This window comes from Convolutriloba macropyga, unplaced genomic scaffold (assembly GCF_964194025.1).
Source record: "Convolutriloba macropyga unplaced genomic scaffold, txConMacr16.3 SCAFFOLD_90, whole genome shotgun sequence".
NCBI lineage: Eukaryota > Metazoa > Xenacoelomorpha > Acoela > Convolutidae > Convolutriloba > Convolutriloba macropyga.
This window is the reverse complement of record NW_027450859.1, coordinates 286812-309319: the sequence shown is the minus strand read 5'-3', so window position 1 is coordinate 309319 and position 22508 is coordinate 286812. Positions and strand designations below refer to the sequence as shown.

The window sequence follows — 22508 nt, the reverse complement described above, 5'->3', positions numbered from 1 at the left end:
GAATTTTTGGTGAAGCAGTCTTTCCATACGTCGGGGCCTAAAGAAAACTATTGACAAATTGTAAACAATAAAATTTTTGCAAAAAAGAGGGATTGAAGCAAAAATGCCTTTAAACCTATATTTAAAAAGACGAGTAAGAAAAAAGAGCAGCGAAGGAAACAAATATTTATCGAAGTTGCGCAACATGCTCAAAGAAAACAAGTACATGAGTTTTGGGAGAAATTTTTGGCTTTCCAGTTGTATTATAAATTGAAAACTTGCCTATACTTACATGAAATTTCAAAAATATGCCATCAGTTCAATTTCTGGATTGTAAATGTTAGGAAAAAAAATCGAGAAGAAAATGGGAACTTGTCAAGATTTCCGAGAAATGCCGCACCGGGCTTCGCTGCAATTTTTCCACATATTATTCTGTGATGGTTAACTGTACAATTTCTGTCCACTCTTTTCTGTTGATTCTGTTTGGCTTTTCTGGTTATTAATTATAATTCCTCTTTGAACCTCTGTTACGAAAACTATTATGGTCTATTTAGCTTTTCCCAATGTTCTTGCACAAATAAAATTTTCACGATTTGTGCAATCGATCATCATTTTTCAAGGTTTTACAGCTTTGACGTTAAAAAATTGTGATTTTGAAGTTTTGAAATCTAATTGTAATAATTTAGTTCTGAAGTCTGTCGATTAATTTTCATCGAATTTAAAAGCGGTGCCGATCAATAAATACATAAACTTCCATTGGCCTGTCGGTGAAACCTTTCATTGTCAATAAAGAGGAAAAAGGGGTTAACAACAATAAAAGTGTATTGTAGAAGTGAACGTTTGATATTATAAGCAGAGACATATATAAATAAATTATTGACAGGTCTAAAAAACGTCAAAGCTTTTATTTGTAGCATAGAAAACATATGTCGAAAGTGGGTTTTCTAGTTAAAGTACCCTAATTATAGACATCTGTTAGAATTCACTTAATAGTTATAGCAGCACTTAAATTGTTAATAAACGGTAGGTGTCATTTTCTCCAACAGAATACCCCAGTCAATTTCGAATGGTTATCTTGCAAGATTCTGGCAGATTCTGCTAGAATCTTGCAAGATAACCATTCATTCTGCTAGAATCTTGCAAGGTAGCAATTTTTCTGCCAGAATCTTGCTCAAAAAAATGGCAAGCCGTGAATAATCACATTTTTTGGGCATTGGCAAGAAAACATAAGCCGAAGGAGCTCAATTAAATGAAAGGAAGTTGTTTAGGATGCAAAGAATAATATAACATAATTTTTTCATCAAGAAAGGTAATCTAGACGTGTAATCTTAAGAAAGGTAATCTAGAGGTAATCTTGATAAAATTGGAAAAAAACAGTTTTCAATAGTAATTTATTTTGTGCTAACAGTCTTCAAAGGCAGATTTAATTTTGTTTTCTTCAGATAATTCATATTTCCAGATTCATAATCTATTTACATTTATTAATTTTCTTAAAAAACACGCCACTGATTCTGAAGTAAATTTCTGGTCAAAATGAAATGTGATGCATGAATGAGAGTCAATAAGAGGACAGCTCGACCGGAACGAACTTGCAAGAATCTTGCAAGATAACCATTTTTTGGCAGATCTTGCAAGATAACCATTTTTCTGGCAGATCTTTCAAGATAACCATTTTTCTGCCAGATCTTGCAATATAGACAGTTTTTGCAAGATTCTGGCAGAATCTTGCAAGATTACCATCTGGTCTCGACTGGGGTACTTTTAGAGTTAAGTTTTTTTCTTCTTATAGAACCTTTTCCCGATTAATTGGATTGTTTCACCAACACTCGTTTCCATTGATCCACCAATCTGAATTATTAAACAGTTCAATTCGTTCAAAATTAATGGTATGTGTAGTCTTGTAAGAAAGTTGATAGCTCTTATGGCCTGAACAGTATGAAAAGTAGGGAAGTATTGGAAAAAACGGAAAAAAAGAAGTAACAATTAGTGTTCCGACCCTCTTGAGGGGGGAGGAACTATATACTCAACTGGGTTTTTTTTTTGTTCCGTGAATTTTCGCCGCTCGATATATTCATCGTAGAGAGTTGAGACTGGTATCATTAGAAAGCTCATCCAGCGTAGAATATGGAATTAAAAAGATTTTTTTAATTTTCGATTTCTACAGAGAGTTATCGAGGTTTAAAGTTCTGAGAAAAGAAGAGTGAATTCACCTTGTTTTTATTCACATTTTCCGGAATTTTTGCATAAATTTTCGTCAATTTTGCTAAAATTTGTTATAATTTTTAAGAATAGTGTCGTTGAGTTTATTTTTGAAGACGAACAAGCATTGTTGATTGTTTTGATTTAATTTTTTTGGTAAAAAAATCTGGATAAACATTTCAAAATTTAGACTTTTTCATCAAAAACAGCACGAAATAAGCTAATTTAGTCCACTTTGATTAAATTTGCCGACAGTACATCCCCAAACAACACTCAAAAAATCTTTGTAGACTCAGAGGGGGGCTATTTCTACTTCAGAGTCCGCTGAGAGTGCACTGTAGTTAAAACCTTGCCGTTTTTTGCCAACTTTACTCGTTGATTATCAAAAATGCAGTATTTATTTTGAGTTTTCAACTAACAAATTATCTATATCTACAACATTCGAAAAATCAGTTATTCCTAAGGGACAATAAGTATTATTAGGGTTTGTTTTTGGCCATTCTAGGACTGTTACAATCCAAAAAAAATCGGGTTTTAATCAGTCGGTCTTTTTTTTTAAAAAAAAAAAGACTTTTTTTTAATAATAAAAAACAGAACAGATCAAATCAAAGCTCAGGAGTGATAGGTCCAACCGATTTGCTTGTTAAGCAGCTCCAAGCAAATGCATTAAGTTTTTTAATTGAAAATTTATGGTCGTTTCTTTTTTTAAAAATAATTGATCTTTCAATAAGTAATCGCTTAATTAAATTTTTCTCTTTCTTTTTTTTCTTAATTTGTACAACTTCCAGCTTAATGTCAGCAAAAAAACGACCGCTTCTTCTTTCTACTTATTTAACATTTATTCTCAGTTGCAGTTTTAAGCCTGAAATTATTGTTTTCTGGCTTTGATACCACAAGATTTCAGATTTTTTTTGTTTTGATATTTGCCAGTTTTTCACGTTTTCTAATTTTGTCACATTATCACATTTTTGACGGTTCTCATGTCACCTCACTAGCATTCAGAATAAGGCACAATTGAACATATTAAAATTCTGAAAGATATACATCATCGTTTTAACGGCCTCGACGCCTCTTTCTTGAAGAAATCAGTTCAATTTTTTAATTTTGTCTCTAACTGTCATTTATACTTTGTCATTTCGGTCGTATGAAATTTCCTGTATAGTGAAAGCTTTCATTGGCTTTTCATAGAAGAGTAGAAGAACCGATATTCTGATGTTAGTAGATAGCTGATGGCTTTCATGACGATCAAAACAATCGTTTTCCAAAATTTAAAAAAAAAAATTTTTCAATTTCGCAATTTTGTTCTTTTTATGTTTCTTTTTGTTACCTAATCTCGTTAGTTAACTACAGGTCAAATATAACATTATGGGTGTCAAAGAAATAAGAGGGATTGGTGTCCCAAAATCTTTTAAAGAATTTGTTATGACCTTACTGGCTTCGAGACCGGTTTTTCACAAACAAAAAGTAAACTAATGTGATTTTTGTCATATTTGACGTTCTTTTTGTAGATGCAAGAAATATTCTGGATAATTACAGGTCTCGAGGGCTTTTGTTGAATAAACGACCCTATTTAAATAGCTTTTTTTGTTATTAATGCCTTTCATGACATTAAATGTAATTTTGTTTCGAAAAAAAAAATTACATACTTTAGCACTTCGCTTTTTTGTCTGCTTGTTACCTAGTCTTTCTAATGAATAGCCACGTACTAAATTATAGCTGTTTGAAGAAGGCGCAATCAAATGTATTTTGAGTGCCAAAAATTGGCTTGACGGTTTTGACAGCGTTTTCTGGCAAGTTTCAATTGAAATTTTGTTTGTTCTTTGTTGTTCTTTTTAGCCGCTTTAAAAAAAGAATAAGGACAGGTCCTAATGCCCTTCTATAGAAGTAGTGGAAATCGTAAATTTGTGGTAATATTAATTGATTCCTAATGGTATTTATTACTTTGAAGTTAACTGTTTCAAAAAAATAAGTTAATTTTTTTACTTTACTGTTTTTGTTCTCTCTTGTATAATTGTTACCAAACATTTTTATGGACTGGTCGCATATGTTTTCTGGGGATTTATAAGTTATTTTTGTTTAGTTTTGGGTTTATCTGACGGTATGTTGATTTTGTTATTAAATTTAGTTATTAAGAGGGACATAAATTTTTTGATGTAATTAATGTTTGTTGTTGTTGTTGTTGTTTGATTTTGCTTTTCGTCTTGACTCGCTTTCTTAATATTGACATATTACAGCAATCTAATGCATCAACTTTTACTCCACTGAGTTATTTGCTTTGGAGGCTATCTTATCGTTGATACAGAATTTTTTGAAAAAGACTTGGGCTTTTTTGGGAATCGCAAAAAATAATTTTTGGGTTCTTCTATCTGTTCCTCATTTGGTAGACAATTATGCCAAATTTGTGGATGGGCGGGGTCGGAACCTTATGTGCCATCGCACATTACCGAGCCGCCTTGTTATCTTTAGAACTCAAAAGCAGACCTGAATTGCACATTGCTGATTTTGTCCTCGTGGAATTCCGAAAATTGGATTTCCTAATTTGATGCAATTGCGCTGCGTCCAAAAACGGAATCTGGTTCCCAAATCTGGCATCTCAATTCCACAATTTGGTCCACATTTTTAAAACCCTTATTAGGTGTTACTAAATTCCACAGTTATTTAGCTAATTATGCACCTACTTGCACTTAATTGTAATCAGATTAAATCGTCGCCATCACTAGTTATTAAATATGAATTTGAAGAGTCATACCTATTTTGAAATTTTCAACTTGAAATTACTTCTGAACTTTTTTCATTTCAAACTTAGTTCGTTTAAAAAAGAATTTTATTTCGCTCAGTCAACGAGCTTTGTAACCTTGATTCCGCGATTCTTGATTTTTTTATTTTGGCCTCTGATCAGGCAAGTTCCAGACCATTGTCCAGACAAAAGTGCGCTCGAAGCCTTTTCCAGACCATCTAATTCAAGCGCACCGGGAACATGTGTGGGCTCGAAACTCGTCTGATCAGGGGTCACTTCGGTCTGGCCACCTCGACCTGGCTGGAATGCGGTTACAAATTTCTCTTCAAGATAGCCTAGTATAGAATGCAACCCAATTCACCAAATTTGATGTCAATCCCTTGAATTAATACAGAAAAACAAATTAAAGTTACATTCTTGCCCAAACTTGACCAAAGTAATTGCGTTGTAATGATGAGAAAGTCCAATTTAAAAAAAAAGTTTCAACGACGTTTTGCGAATGAAATTCTTTTCCTTCACTGTGAATATTTTCATGCTTTTGACTCCGCATGCTTTGAAGTTAAATTTTGCTAAAATTGGACTTTTTACCTTTGAAGTACAGTGGAAATAAATCTTGGCAGTACAGTGGAAATACATACGTTCGTGTAGATGTAGATCAGATAACTGCACGATTTCGTGCCAATGATCACACTTCCGACATCCGCAAAATTCTTTCCAAAACTGGATTTTCATTTGAGAACAATATAGTTTTGTTATTTGTAAAAATAAACAGTTAAATTGTTTTTTTTTAACCAAAAGAAAAATATTCTCACAACATTTAGTTATGGCGGAAAAAAAACATTTTCTGTTTGGCGTAATTTTTTCAAAATAAACGTTCAGCACGCTTTCATCTTGTGTTACAAATTCTCTGAAAATTTTAGAAACAAAAAATAATCTCGAATAAATTGCGTACACGAAAGAACAAAACGTTTCGGTGAGAACGAGTAACTTTTTTGCTCGTTTCATTATGGCAGTGACGTAATAACAACAATTAATCAAGAACTAGACTATAGTCAACTATTAGACTATCTTAACAGCATTTTCTAGATTACGCTAACCCAAGCGGGCAAAACAACAATAACTTTTGCTAATTGTTGGAAAAAGACAAAAAATCATTGAGATTCTAGTACTAAAAATTTATAATTCTGTTGCTTGAATGAACTCAAGGAACCAAATTTGAAAAAGTAGTAACATTAGTTCCCTTACGTTTGAGTTGAAAACAAATAAATGGTTAGTGAAAATTGGTTTCAAATTGAATATCAGAATCTTATACTCCCATTTGACTGACCATCAGTGGAAATATTAATATTTGAGAAGTCACAAATTTCTCTGGTTTATTCAATTAGCACAAATAAGATAATATTTCAAACTGGGAGAAAAAAAATGTGTACAACATCATTACTGTCATCAAATCTGAAATAAAAATGTCTTAAAGTTTATCCAATTCAATTGGTGAATTTAAACAAAATTTATCCTGTTTAAAATTATTTTAGGCAAATTCATACGGTTGCTTGTTCTTGGCGTCTTTTTTTATTGAAAGACACTAAAAATTATATCGAAAGCTATCTGGAAACAGATTTTGAGCTATCTGAGTTTAACTTTTCAAAATACAAGCTTTTTTAAACTATTTTTTAAAACTAAATATCATTTGGCAAATTTTTTTCGGACTAAAATTAACTACCAAAAAGAAGAGTCAGCATATATAAATTCCGTCAGTGCAAAGATGAGAACTCTAAATCTTATGACAAACAATTTTCCCAAAATCAAAATGGTTTCGTTCAAAACTTTTTCAATCGGAATATTATAAAAACATTTTTAAAATATTTTTGTTCCTTGGGTTGTTATTCAATCACTAAAAAAAGAACTAAAAAGAGAAGATCTTTCTATTTCATCAAATCAAAAAAATTTTTAGCCAACTCAAGTATTCTCAGGGAAAAAATTTATAGTTAAAAAAACATGCTGCCTGCGACGCAGAATTAAATTATTTTGAAAATTGTTGGCAAACTTCTGTATGACGCCAAATAGAGAATTTCAATTTAATGCATTTTTTACTTTAAACACACTCACAAATTATTTCGATCTAGATAAAAACGATGAAGAAAAAGAATTTAAAATTGGAAATTGAAGCTTGTTCTTAGTTTATTTAAGGAATTAAGAAGAATTGAAGTTTATTCAAAGCTTTGAATTCATAGGTGCAATTTTTTCGCGCATTTTAAATACTGAGCAGTTTTTCTCAGCCAACGATTACAAATTTTTTAATTGTTCCAAGTCGAGAAGGTAAATAAATTTGGAAAAGGCAATCTTGAACTTTATTGACAGTTAATGTCATTGCAATTTCTCGGTGAAATCAAGATAAAATAACCCAGACGATTTGCTTCTTATCAAAATTTTGATGCGTATCACGTATATCATATGAACGCATGGAAAATGGAGATAAGTTCAACAGAGTAGCCAGTATTGATCAATTATCAATTGCAACACACTGTAGCCGATTATAGAAATCCGTAACTATATAAAAAAAGCTTCACTTGTTATCGAGCGTTGAGTATCCGCGACAAAATCACTGTTCTGACTCAGGTCAATTTTTAGCCCTGAATGTGATCTTAGGGATAATCTCTCAGAAGTGTGTTTATGATTTCCTAAGAAAAAACCAATTCAAACTTTTTGCATACTAAAAGATTTTGTAAGTTTCGTTTCTTTACTGAATCAGCACATGATTCACTATTAATTACCTAGAGTGCGTTCTTCATCATTAAATTTAGAAATTCCTAAGGAGGCTCGTTAATGTGCGTTTGCACATGATGTTCCGACCCGAGCTCATCTACATTTTTGACTTAATTGTCAACCAATTAACAAAGAGATAACAAAAATAGATGTTTGAGTTTTAAAATATCGTTTCACATCCAAACTACTAATTTAACTACATAATGCCATGCCTCATAACAGCGCCCACAAGATGTGCCAATAAAAAGACTACGCGAAAAAAAAACAAACAAAATATGCAAAACTAAAACAAATTAACGGCAAAAACTTGATATCTAAATGTAAGAGCACCTAGTAATTAACAACAAAATGATATCAGATAAAACTTTAACCAATCAAATTTACTCTTTTTTCTAAGTAAACTGCAGGTGGAAAGTTTTCTTAATGAGACTAGGTAACAAGTCGACAAGGAAAACGAACAATGAGGCGAAATTCAAAAATTAATAAACGTTTTTTTTTAAATAAAGAAATTTTAAAAGTCTTAAAAATCATTAGCTTTTAACTAAAGAATCCTTAATAAATTACTAAAAATCATTATTTAACCAAAAGGACCTGACTTTGGTTAAACTAAGCCATAGAAACGAACCAAAAAAAAATTCAAAAAATTACAAACGATTTGCGAAAACACAAAATATTGCTACCATTAAAATCAATAGGTATTATCTGAATCTCAAAACTTTTTAATTCAATTGTTGTTCCTATTAATTAAGTTGAAGGTTTTATACTGAGAGGGTAAATAAGTTTCATGGGCCACATTTGAAAATCATTGGGATCTCTTATTACGCGACTGTTCTGAAAGAAGAAAGAAAAGAAACACAAAAAATGACCACTCAACAAACGTTTTTGAAAACGCATATTGTCCAACAAATAAAACATCAGTGACAAATAAAATCATTAGATCTGCTATTTATTGTAATACAAGAAATTGGATCGGACCTCTCATTGATGAAAATAAGTTACATTTTGACGAAAAGAACGACAAAAACTGAAAAATTTGAAAAATATTTAAAAATGTATACCCAAAACTTTAGGACTATTCACTATAAGCTGGCTGCTTCCGTTAAAATCATTCATTCAATCCTTAATTGCAAGCTTGTGAGACCTGTCAGCAATTTATATCTACCTAAAGAACAAAAACAGGCAAAAACAGCAAATTCAGGGGAAAAAATTGATCAAGAAAAGTGTGGAAGGCATTTAAAAATGAACCATTCACTGACAACTTCTATATTTTCAATTTATTTCTCTTTTGCAATGGGATTTTTCTTTTTTATCAATATAACTTCAACAAATCCACAAATATGAACAAATACATTAGAACCACGAAACTCTTGATAAAACTCGTGATATCAACGCCATTAAATTAATTAGCTTTCAACGGAAGTCACTAAATACGCTCAAATACTCCTTGATGGGAAAACTTGTTTATTTTTTTTGTCAATAAAACCTTACAACAAGTTATTGACTATTAAAACAACGACAAAGACAGGCAAAAACCAAAAATTCTATAGAAAAGTGCCAGAAGAAAGTTTCGGAGCAATTTAAAACATAAGCTCTTCTCTGAAAATTTTATCTATGATCCACTGAATGTCTTCCTTTAATCAATGAGAACTATCAGTAATAGGATAGCTTGACAGGAATTCAAAAGTATCCAAAAATAAGAAAACGTACCTGAAAAATTTTTAAAAATTTGAAATCTCGTGGCATTTAAGATTTAAAACTAATAGTTAGAAGATAAAACCAGTAACTAGATTAATTTTGGCTGCAATAGAAAAAATGGCAATCTGTCGGTACTGAGACTGATAAACATTTCACGAAAAACTTTATGATTGGTTGATGTTCAAAAAAATTTTCGAAAAAATATATTTAAAGTCTTAACAGTCATTAAACTCAAAAGTTTTCAACGGAGGTCAATAACTTCGCTCAGATATTAATCGCCTGAACGAAATTTTTTTTCATATTAAGTTAATCAAAAAATACATCACAATAAGTCTTATGACTATAAAAACAACAACAACAACCGCCAAAAACCAAAGTCCAGCAGAAAAGTTCGAGAAGAAAGTGTTGAAGCCAACTTTATCTGTGATCCACTGAACGTCTTCTCTAAACCAACAAGATAAAAATAATGTTTCGATAATGTGTATAATATTTGGATAAGGTGATAAGAGTTCAAAAGTAACCAATAATACGAAAATATCCAAAACTATATTTTTTAGAAAATTTAAAATCTTGTGTCTTTGAAGTCTCATAATCAATAGTTAGAGTATAAAACCGCTAAGCTAAACTATAAATGTTGCAGTAGAAAGAAAGTGGGTCCTGTCAATACTGAGACTGACTAACATTTCAGAAAAAAGTATAAGATTGGTTAATGTTCAAAAACATTTTTTGAAAATTATATTTAACTTCTTAACAGCCATTAAAATCATTTGCTTTCAAAGGAAAAAAATGAATACGCTCAAATATGCCCCGATTGGAGTTAGGGGTCCTTTTTCATGCAATAGCTGTCATTAGCTGGCCTCTCAGAGCACTAGATATTGTCACTTAATGCTCATTACGGAACAAATTGCACTCTTAGTCAATGAGTCCAGGCCATAGGACTCCAAAAAAAAAGTAAAACCTCAAAAAGAAATTCAAAACATCATTTAAAATTACGAAAACTCAGATTCGAAGCAAAAAACATGAGCAATTCCTTGAAAACAAATCTTTTTTGTTCATCGGGCTTCATTTGAGTGTAAAGGAGGTTTCTCATTAACGGAACCCCGATATAAAACCTGACCTGTCTCTAGGTGACTGAAAAAATCAAAAAGAAGAAGATTTTTATAAAAAAAAGATATCAAATAGAATTAGATTTTTTACAGTGAACTTCACTACGAGACCAGAACTGGTCTTTTTTATCGCTTTTAGTCTTTTATGAACACAAATTTGGTTCCATTTTTGGCGTGAAAATAAATTTTGAGTGTCGAAGCCAACTTTATCTGTGATCCACTGAACGTCTTCTCTAAAACAACAAGATTAGAATAATGTTTAGATAATGTGTATAATATTCGGATACGGTGATAAGAGTTCAAAAGTAACCAATAATACGAAAATATCCAAAACTTTTTTTAAAAAAGTTTAAAATCTTGTGTCTTTGAAGTCTTATAATCAATAGATAGAAGATAAAACCGCTAAAGAAATTTAAAAAGGTTGCAGTAGAAAGCAAGTGTGTCTTGTCAATACTGATACTGACTAACATTTCAGAAAAAAGTATAAGATTGGTTAATGTTCAAAAACATTTTTTGAAAATTATATTTAACTTCTTAACAGCCATTAAAATCATTTGCTTTCAAAGGAAAAAAATGAATACGCTCAAATATGCCCCGATTGGAGTTAGGGGTCCTTTTTCATGCAATAGCTGTCATTAGCTGGCCTCTCAGAGCACTAGATATTGTCACTTAATGCTCATTACGGAACAAATTGCACTCTTAGTCAATGAGTCCAGGCCATAGGACTCCAAAAAAAAAGTAAAACCTCAAAAAGAAATTCAAAACATCATTTAAAAATACGAAAACTCAGATTCGAAGCAAAAAACATGAGCAATTCCTTGAAAACAAATCTTTTTTGTTCATCGGGCTTCATTTGAGTGTAAAGGAGGTTTCTCATTAACGGAACCCCGATATAAAACCTGACCTGTCTCTAGGTGACTGAAAAAATCAAAAAGAAGAAGATTTTTATAAAAAAAAGATATCAAATAGAATTAAATTTTTTACGGTGAACTTCACTACGAGACCAGAACTGGTCTTTTTTATCGCTTTTAGTCTTTTATGAACACAAATTTGGTTCCATTTTTGGCGTGAAAATAAATTTTGAGTGTCGAAGCCAACTTTATCTGTGATCCACTGAACGTCTTCTCTAAAACAACAAGATTAGAATAATGTTTAGATAATGTGTATAATATTCGGATACGGTGATAAGAGTTCAAAAGTAACCAATAATACGAAAATATCCAAAACTTTTTTTAAAAAAGTTTAAAATCTTGTGTCTTTGAAGTCTTATAATCAATAGATAGAAGATAAAACCGCTAAAGAAATTTAAAAAGGTTGCAGTAGAAAGCAAGTGTGTCTTGTCAATACTGATACTGACTAACAGTACAGAAAAAAAGTATAAGATTGGTTAATGTTCAAAAACATTTTTGAAAAATTATCTTTAAAAACTTAACAGCCAATAAGTTCATTTGCTTTCAAAGGAAAAAATTAAATACGCTCAAATATGCCCCGATTGGAGTTATGGGACATTTCTCATGCATAGGTGATCAATAAGACCTCACAATAAGTCTTAAGACTATGAAAACAACTTCAAAAACAAAAACTCAGTAGAAAAGTGCGAGAAGAAAGAGTCGAAGCCGTTTGAACAAAAATTTTTTACCTTGAAACCTTTAAACTTTATCTGTGATCCACTGAACGTCTTTCTTTAAGCCAATGGGAGCTATCAGTATTTGAATAATATGATGACATTTCAAAAAAAAACCAATAATACGAAAATTTTTTAAAAATTTTTTTTGAAATCTTGTGTCATTGAAGTCATATGGCCAATAGTAGGACAATATATCCGCTAATCAGATTAATTTTAGTTGCAATAGGAAGCAAGTGGGTCCTGTCAATATGGAGACTGACCAACAGTTCCCAAAAAAAAGTTATGATTGGTTAATGTTCAAAAAATTTTTTTTAAAATAATATTTAAAGTCATAACAGACATTAGCTGTCCTCTCAGAGCACTAGATATGCTCACTTAACGCTCATTACGGAACATATTGCACTCTTAGTTAATGAGTCCAGGCCATAGGACTCCAAAAAATAGTAAAACCTCAAAAAGAAATTCAAAACATCATTTAAAATTACGAAAACTCAGATTCGAAGCAAAAAACATGAGCAATTCCTTGAAAACAAATCTTTTTTGTTCATCGGGCTTCATTTGAGTATAAAGAAGGTTTCTCATTAACGGAGCCCCGATATGAAACCTGACCTGTCTCTAGGTGACTTGAAAAAGCAAAAAAGAAGAAAATTTTATTAAAAAAAAGATATCAAATAGAATTCGATTTTTTTTATAGTGAATTTCCCTACGAGACCTGAACTAGTCTTTTTTATCGCTTTTAGTCTTTTAGGAACACAAATTTGGTTCCATTTTTGTCGTGAAATTAAATTTTGAAATACTATTTTTATAGAAGATATTTTATTTTGAAGAAAAATTACACTAAAAGTGAACAAATATTTCGTGTTCACACAAAACTTCATTCCTCGATAACTCCTCGAAAAAAAGCGAAAATCAAAAAGCTATTTTCAATTTTGAATTCTAAGCTGGACCAGCTTTTTAATGATACCACTCACATTTCTACGATGAATATGTCGATCGGCCAAAATTGTCTGAAAAAAAAGCCATCTGAGTATACAGTTCCCCCCACAAGTGGGGTCGGAACAATAAGCGTAGCAGATCAAGCACTCATTTCATGGGCCAAAATTCCATAAATTGAACAAACAGCTGGATGTACCTAAATAAACTTGTAAAAACTGGCTTACGTTGAACCTTATCTTCAAGCGATTAAAAAGTCTTTAATTGATTTACTTGTAAATTGTTGTTAACTCGGTTGAGTTCCTTCGGCCGACGTTTATACAAACAACTAAGTGTTTAGATTGTGCTTTGCTTTGTGTCATTCACTTTTCTAAAACTTTCTTTGAATATATTCAAAATTGTGCATTGTTGAAACCGTATCTGTAGTTGCATGAGGAGCTATTGCAGTGCATGTGGAACTTAGAGTATGGTAGTTTTATAGTTTTGCTCTTCAATGATTTCTGCCAATTTTTTACTGAATTGGTTCTTTCATACTTTATACAAGATTAAGATTAATCAAATAGAAGTCCTCTGAACGGTCATTTCTAGTAAATCATTATGTAAAAAGATGGCACGTGCTTCGGGGGTGGAGTGGTGCGCAAATAATATGCATCCACAAATCGGGTAGGCACAAACGAAAAGGGTCTCTCGATTGTTTCCCTTAGCGTCAAGTGAACAACATGATTGTAAAAAAATATCACAAGAATCAGTTTTCGAAACTATTCGAACGCAAACTAATTCTGCGTTTGGAATTTCTTTATTTTAATCCGCTTTAATAATTGTTTTGACTACTACTAGGTTAATGATGAACACTTAAGCGACAAATTGAGATATTATTAATAATAGTTTCATGGATAAAAGTCCCTCAGTAACCGTTCGGGAAAGTTATTTACGTTGAATGCTTATAATTGGTTCGGAATTTTGTAGCCCGATTCCACGTCTCACCGTCACAGTTATTCACAATTCAAGTTTTAGTCAAACTGTGAATAATTTTGACGAAAGAATGTCTCATTTGTCTGCATAAGGCGAAAATTTCTTAAAATGTACGTTTGGCGAGGTACTACTTGACCCAAGCAAAACAGATGTTTTATATCAATTGAAATGTGAAGAATCATGTGCTGTTTGGGTTCCTCAAAATGATCGTGCCTAAAGCGTTTCAAAACCACGACGATGATTGCTTTAAAAATGTTAACGATCAGACTACTGAAATTGATCAGGGGTGTAGTAAGTTTTAAATAAATGGATGAGGTCGGTGGTCGAAGTCTAGAAAAAACTTGATCATGAGCGAGCGATAATCTGATCGTGGCTGATTATCATCTGGATTTGTCGAATCATTATCGAGCACCTCAGACTGGCTCAGCAAAATTGTTTATAAATGTTTGTAATTTTAGTTCGAAAGTGTAAACTGTAATGGGGGACGAAAAAGAGAGTCTTAGAGGGAAGCCAAAAAGCTGGTCCGCTGATCTTTTCGGCTGTTTTTCCAACCCTCTGTGGTGTTTCATCACAACTTTCCTACCCTGTGTCACATCAATACGCATCGGGTTGCGACTGGGAATGATAACATCGGTTGTCATTTTCGTGATTGCTCTTTTTGTTTTCTCTTCATGTGAGACGATGACCTCTGGGTTTGCGAGTACATACAATAGGTACCAGAGAAGGAAGAAATTGAACATTGGTGACGAAGAAGATAACGAGTATAAATTGGGCATAGCTATCACAGGACTCACAGTGTCGATGGTTGGCCTGTTGCTGGCGACTATTGTCATAGCGGTCATCCAATTCAGGTTTCATTTATTGGGGGGGGGGGGAGTACACATCTTTGATCGCTTATTACACGGTTGCTCAAGTGTGCTTCTTAAAATGAATGGTCTTGAGAAAACATTTTTGAAGAGAAGTCTAATTATTGAGCCAACGTTTGACCAGACTTCGAAATTATACCGACGATCTGATCATAAGACACGCGAAAGTCATAGTCAAAACCGGAGCAATTTTGGTTTCATTTTTTTGCGAAATTGAAACCAACATTTCAATATCATAATACCGAAAGACGTGTTGTATTGCTGCATTGATTATAGTTTACGTATGCAGATGAGCAATTTTTAAATTTTACTATAAATATTAAAAAGAACTTTTTAATCTTTCTTAATCATCCGAATGCATTTAAAAATAAAAGCATTAAAATCTGAATAATTTGTCTCCTCTCTTCCGTCAAACAATAACATCAATATTAGAAACAGTTCTACTGATCAACGAACTCAAGTTGTCTTCTTATGCTTGCAACATTCAATTTGAATCCTCATATCAAAACAAACGAGGAAGCTCGGTAATGTGATTTTTCATATAATGTTCCGACCCCACTCATCCACGTGTTTGTCTTGATCGTCTACCAAATGAGGAAGAGATCGAAAACATTGCAAAATCCATATATTGTTCGAAAAAAAATTGTATCCATTTAAAAAATCGCTGTGAACTCAAACCTTCAAACGAATTAATTGATACTTCATTGGAGGCCGATGATATCTGCCATTAGCAAGGCTACAATAAACAAACAAGAATAACCTTTGATCACAACCAAAACTCAATGATTATTTAGTTTTTTAAAAAAACTTAATATCAAAGTCAAAACAGCATCAAATAAAACCTAAGCAAGAAAAATTCAATTGAACTACAACAGAAATCATATGGCAAATTACGTTTATACTGTTCAAAATCAATTGATTTCAATTGAGAACCATTAGTTATCAATTAAAGTCATTAGATAGGTTCACATACACCTCCAAAACTCTAAAAAAACAAAGCCAACTGTTTAACATTCGTTTATTTAACATAAATAATGAGCTAGGAGACCAAAAAAAAAACACCAAACACAGCCATCAAAAAGTCGAAATGTTTTTTTGCAAGAAAGCTTTGTCCAAACAGTTAAGATCATAATCTATTCACTTAAAACAATTAATAAATAGAGCGCATCTTTTTTCAACTTCATTAATATCATTTTTAAGTGATAATGCCACAAAACAAACAAAAAAGAACCCTTAAACTGAGAAATTGTACAAAAGTTGTTTTAGAATTACAACAACTCGTAGTTTTAACGCTAAATAACTTTTAATGAAAAAATAAAACTGCCATGAGGACACCATTCTAACTCAATTGAAAAGTGTTCAACCCCTCCCTTTGCTCAGACTACGCTGTAAGGTTAATTTTAATAAAGAACAAACACAGTCATAATATCCATAAGTTTTCAACAGAGAAATAAGTGAACTGATTAGTTTATACTAACTTAAGAAAACAATTCGCCTTGACTTTTGTGGGATTCAGTCAAAAGACACCAAAAAAAACAACGAATACAGGCACAAATCAAAGCTCCACCAGCAATTTTACTCAAATAAAGTGAAGACGCAATAAATGCTGAAATCACAAAATTTGTCCATTGGCTTTCAATTGCTCGACAATTTGATCTTTTAATGGTCAATTTTTAGATTGAAATATTTTTGGTCTTTCATTTACATAAAATAACAAAAAAAGGCAAAATATATTATAAAAAGGACAGCGACCCATTTCAATGCGAATAGTTTTTGGATTTTAACAATTCACAGTAAAACCAAAGCTATCATTGATTATGCTGGTTGTCAGTTAACACGTAATGTTCAAAATGAAACAACTAATTTACCGAAATAATGATTTTATCAAAAAAATTATCACTTTTGGATCATTATCGAGTTATATCAGCAAAAAATTATTATCCAGCATCTGAGAGCTGAATTTTGTTTTACTGATCGCATCTGCGAAAACGAATTAGGCATTTGAACAATTGCACTCAATAAATTTATTATATTTTTTTTTATATTCACGAAAATTTTTTGCCTGAGATGAAAAACCCTGAATTTAACTCCTAAATTATAAAAATTAATCAATTGGCCTCATTAGAACATGGGAGTTCTAGCTAATTGAACGTGTAAAAATCAGGCTTGTCTTTATTTGGGAGTTAAAAAAGCAGGGTTAAATTTAAGAGACTGAGCTTAAACTTAACCCAAATCAATTTCATCGCGAAAATCAGCAATGAGAAAAAAGTTACCTTGTTATTTATTTACGGCCGTTACAAGGCGTTTTTTAGATAGACGCGTACTATAATTTTCCACAAACGAAAATCTTAGATTATCAAAAATTTATTATGCATTTTTGACAAATGTCAATTTTTATAAGCAAAAGTAAATTTTCAGCAAAAATTACGAATAGTTTGAACAAAACAACGCAAGTAACGCTAAAGTTCACAGAAATTTAAATCTGCGTAATTCCCTCGAAAAAGCTAAATTCTTTAAGATCTATTTCATTTGACATTCTACGCTTGACAAGCTTTTTAATCATACCACTTGCAACTCAGTACGATGAACATAACTGAACAACAAAACAGTTTAGCATAAAGTTCCTCCCCCACTAAAATGGGTGGGAACAATAACTTTGCCAATAGCTTTCACAGATATTCATCAGTGCCCGAACCAAGTTTGCTGAAATTAAATTAGTGAGAAAAATGCCGTGATACTCAATTACAATGAGGGTTGGTAACATGCGTTTGGTAATTTGGTAATGATATACTTTTCAAATTGAAATAAATTATACTTATAAGCCACGAATTCTCTTTAACAGAAGATTCGCGCAATTTTGTTTAAGTCCTATCGTTTTTTATTAGAGGGTATTTTGTTGATATTGTCTGAATAAAAAAAACGAGTACGTAAACAAATGGAAAAAATTTAAAAATTGAAAAAAAATAAAAAATAAGTTAAGAAACGTTACATTGGAATAGCCAAAATCTTTAAGAACTTATGCTTCTTTCTTCTTCTAAAGTGCAAAAACTTTATAATTGACACAATAATTTTTTAAAAATTTTGTCAGTGTTTCATTTTTGAGTTGATGTACACTTGGCTACTAAAATTGTATCTCATTCGATCAAAAACCATGTTGAAATCAGTTTATATAATCAATCTACAAAGTACAATTTCACTATGCGGCCCATTTCATTGAGCATCGAGACTAGCCAAAAATACAAAATTGGCCGGAAGTGCATCAAAATTGTTAATCCAAGCAACTCAAAAACAAGCAAAAACTTTATATATATATATATATATATATATATATATATATATATATATATATATATATATATACATATATATATATATATATATATATATATATATATATATGGGTGTTTGTGTGTGTGTGTGTATGTTTGTGTGTTTGTGTATGTGTGTGTATGTGTGTGTGTGTGTGTGTGTGTGTGTGTGTGGGTGTGTGTGTGTGGGTGTGTGTGTGTGTATGTGTGTAATACACTCACGATGAATTTTCTAACTTTACCACTTAAATATCTTTCTACGTCAGATATATCAGTTGGTCACGATCGATAGCAAGCAAACCATTTGAGCAAATATTTCTTCCCCCACTAAAGTGGGTCAGAAAACCTTGCAGTCAGCCGTAGATGTGCTTTGGAATTCCAAGAAATTATGGCTGTCAAGAAATTGGACTTTAGGTTCCTCAAACCAACCTTAATCAATGTATGACTTGATTTCTATCAAAATGCTGTGTTTAATCGATCAAATAGTGCGTTTTGATTGGTAACGATTTGCTATGTCTTTTGCTTTTCATTTCAGGTGCAAAACTGCCCTGAAACTGGCCTTAAGTTAGCTCTGAAAAGACACTTTCTAGGATTTTAAGATGTCTGATGAAATCTAAACAAAAACAATATAAACTTCGGTTAGCGGAAATCGTTCTTATTTTATGGGGTGTGTTTTAAGATAAAAAAGATTGAAAGATTCCGGTTACCAGAATTTATATCGTGTAACATCTCCGATTTTTGTGTAGGAAAACTATTTATGAGATAAAATTTCGGGTCTTTCCCGTTATACCCCCCCATGAAATTATAGCTCCCCATTATGGCATAAATACTATGATGGGGGCTATAGGTTATCTGACCACTAAGCTGGGGGGCTATAATGGGAAAGACTCAAAATTTCTATTGGATTTTTTTTAACGTGAAGATCGTTAGAGGTTGCGTGAATTGAAATAAATTGTTATTTTTTCATATGAAATGACTTGATTCTTGTTTCTCAGATATCGACGCGCAGTTCGACTCAAATACAACCTGACAGGTAGTGATACAACTGACGTCCTATTCACTTGTTTGTGTGTAGAATGCTCCCTGTGCCAACTCAACAATCAACAAGATTATGAGGACGCAGCAGAAGTTATGCGCCGTTAATATATCCATTTAAACATGGGGGTTATGGGATCAGTGCCGTTTGTGCCCCTTTCCCAGCTAAGAGAATCAAGGGCAAAAAATAGCCACACACTAAAATCTTGTAATCAAGTCTTAGAAACGTAAGTGGAAAACAAATACGCAGTAGAAAAATTCCCTTGCTGCCTTCGTAGATGTCCTTCTGTTTTTACTTTTAATTGCCCTACTTAGCCTCACTTTTGCACTTAAAAATCTCACTTTTTACTCGTTCTCAATTTTTGACATACTTTCTAGTAGTTTCAAAGCAAAGTTTTTGACTGTTGGTTGCGTTTTAAAACGCCGAGTGCCAATCGATTTCAATGTTGGGTCCGCTGGACTAATCTGCTTTTCAGACCCGGACTTTAAAAAATCCTGGTGTTTCTTTAAAAGATACTGAATCTCGCTTTTAAGTTTAAAAACGACTATACCGAATCTGTCTTACGTTTAAAAACGACTATACCGAATCTGTCTTACGTTTAAAAACGACTATACCGAATCTGTCTTACGTTTAAAAACGACGATTCCAAATCTCTCTTATGTTAAATAACGAACAACAACGACGATACCGACGAAAAAATCATGAGAAAGGTCGTCGTTTTTGGCTAGATAAACGACGATACCGACGATTTCTTAGGTTTAAAAACCAAAAATTTCTCAACTATGGAAAAGTTTACGAATTTTTATTACGTTTTGGTTCTTTAATTACGTTAAAACCTATATCCTAGTCCCGCTAGGGCCTTGTGTCTAGCACCGGGATCAAGCGCTCTCAAGTTCGGGAGCTAAGCCCATCCGCCAACTAAGATTTATGTTATAACATGCGCTTACTGACTTTATACTGTCCACGCAGGCGCACGTGACAAATTTTTACATAAAGATTTACTTGTTCATGACATTCCCTCTCTAAAAGATGAGTAGAGCGTGGATCAGTAGGTGTGTACTGGGCACCAACGGAAAAGACTGGTGGTATCAATAAAGAACTTATGGTAGCGGGTTAAAAAATTTGTTTTGAATCAGATCATCTCGATTACTTTTTTGTTATGGTTGGGACAAAGATAATCTGCAAAGTGTATAATAGACTATCCTACTTTTTGATTTATTGATTTATTAAAATATTGAATGGAACTAAAAAGCCGAGTGTAACCTTTACTAAATAGTATCACTGAGGTTTGATCCCCAGCATCTCACAGTCGAACATGTTACATTCACTGTGCATTAACCATTGTGCCAAATGATACTTGCACTTGGAGTTTCAATTTGGTTATAATGGTAGATATACAAGAGTGTAATTTTTTATCAGTCCACCTCAAATTACACTCTTTACAGAGAGTGTAAAAAAAGGACAAAAGAGTGTAAAAACAGTATAATTTTTTAAATTTATACTTTTGCACTCTTTTCCCCGTTAAAAGGGAGTGGAACGCATTACACCCTAATTCGCGCTAATTAGGGGCGAATTATGGGTGAAAATTCGTCCCGGGAAACCATTACGCTCAAAACAATTGACTATATCAACTTCAAACGAAAATAACGATTATTTTTTATTTTAGTAGACACAAGAGTAAATGAGAGCGACAATTTAGCATAATAGCTTAGTCGCAGTGGAGACTGAACCGACACGCACACATTTAAAACCTTACGTCCCAATTGAATGAAAGTTTTCATAGAGTACTTTATATTAACATTTTGCATATTTTTCTGAGATTTTTGAGATAATGGGCTTTGGATGAATGTTATGGATTTTTTCCAATGTTCTGCAAGGATAAGGCTCTTTACGGCAAACATAGGCAAAAAATAACAACCAAATTTTGACTATAAATTGTTTTCATCCTTGCCCATTTTTGGTTCCTTGGCCAATTGATAACAAACAGACACATCCGTTAAAGCAGCGAACAAAAGACAAGTTTTCTCTTATTCATAATATTTCTTTAAAATAACTAAAAAACTTTTAACAAATTAGTAACGAAGATTAATAGGAAATCGTAATACAATCTTTTTTGTCAGTTTTTTATCAAATTTTGACCGTTAAATTGTATTTGTTGTCACTGTTGTGAATATATCTTTGCATTAATTAAGATTTTTTGTTCTCAAAACTTTTCTGTCCCAGCAAATCAAAAATATTCAAGTCACCTAATTCGCAGTGTTCGCATGAATGAGAGGAGATAATTTCACGTATTGCACAAAATACGATAATGAGGTTATATAAGTTAGATTATAGCTACTTAGAAAATTTAGAAGATAATATTGTGGTCACCTCTAGTTATTTAACCAATATAGTTGACCTAAAAAAATATGCGAAATAAGTTTTTATTAAAATATTCGAATTAGAATTAAGTCTTTAAAGTACATTGGCATCCATTATATTTTCAGTTATTACCGCTAACCTTAATCTTTTCTGTTCCTTGTTGTGCCTGATTATATACTTCTTATTTGACTCGCAGATTTAAAATAACAGTCGCTTTAATTTTTGCAATTATTCAATTCCTTATCAAACTTAAAGTACGTAAAAATAATTAAGATTGCACATGGAGGGAAATGGAATCTTTGATAAATCAGCGAACTGAAATTTTTGCTAAATTTATTTTATTGCTTTGAGTCAAATTTCTATCATTCTTCAAAAAGAAGATTGGTGCGTCTAATCATATAACAGCAAAACGCTGTTGTTTAATGTAAAGTCTTGCAATATTGATGCTTAAATTAGGAATACCACAAGAAAATTGTCATTTTTGCCGTTATCTATTTTTTAACAGTTGTAATGTTATGTTTTAAAATCAGCAGGAAAAAAATTCGATTGGAGGAGCTCGCAGCACCCACGCCAAATTGGTTTTGCTGGTTTTCTTTTCCAATTCCGTTGCAGACCAAAACAATTATTCGGAAATCGTGACAAAATGTTATCCTGTTTTGAGTTTTTTTCCTCGTTTTATTGGTTGTTTCTCAGAAAACTAGAAAACTTGAGAAATATTTACTCTACAAGAAAAACAATGCACCGTTGAAAAAAAACTGTCCTGCTCAGTGCAACGTCAGATTAACTATTTTTCGTTTTACTTCCACAAAACAACGTTGATGCAATCATTGTGTTTTTTACTGTAACGTATCAACTCCTTCAGGTGGATTTTTTTTTCTAAATGTTCTATTTTGTATTGCACTGCTTCAGAGCCCAAAGGTAATTTT

The 22508-nt window shown here is 32.1% G+C and overlaps 1 protein-coding gene across 2 annotated transcripts; it reads left to right on the top strand.

The window, feature by feature from the left end:
- Positions 1-912: 912 nt before the first annotated feature.
- Positions 913-19411, top strand: LOC142356219 (uncharacterized). 2 transcript variants are annotated; one of them, XM_075408169.1, is made up of 3 exons: positions 913-1002; positions 14470-14862; positions 19181-19411. In XM_075408169.1, the coding sequence occupies exons 2-3, from the start codon at positions 14489-14491 to the stop codon at positions 19326-19328; spliced, it is 522 nt and encodes a 173-aa protein (XP_075264284.1). In that variant the 5' UTR covers positions 913-1002; positions 14470-14488; the 3' UTR covers positions 19329-19411. The 2 variants fall into 2 exon arrangements, with proteins under 2 accessions (XP_075264284.1, XP_075264285.1); XM_075408170.1 differs by lacking the exon at positions 913-1002 and adding an exon at positions 1759-1865.
- Positions 19412-22508: the final 3097 nt, after the last annotated feature.

What these genes read in the sequence shown, in the direction of transcription:
- LOC142356219 (XM_075408169.1), top strand. Translation starts at nt 14,489, where the DNA reads ATGGGGGACGAAAAAGAGAGTCTTAGAGGGAAGCCAAAAAGCTGGTCC. An exon ending in ATAGCGGTCATCCAATTCAG is followed by an intron (nt 14,863 to 19,180) that starts GTTTCATTTATT and finishes CTTGTTTCTCAG; the next exon opens with ATATCGACGCGCAGTTCGAC.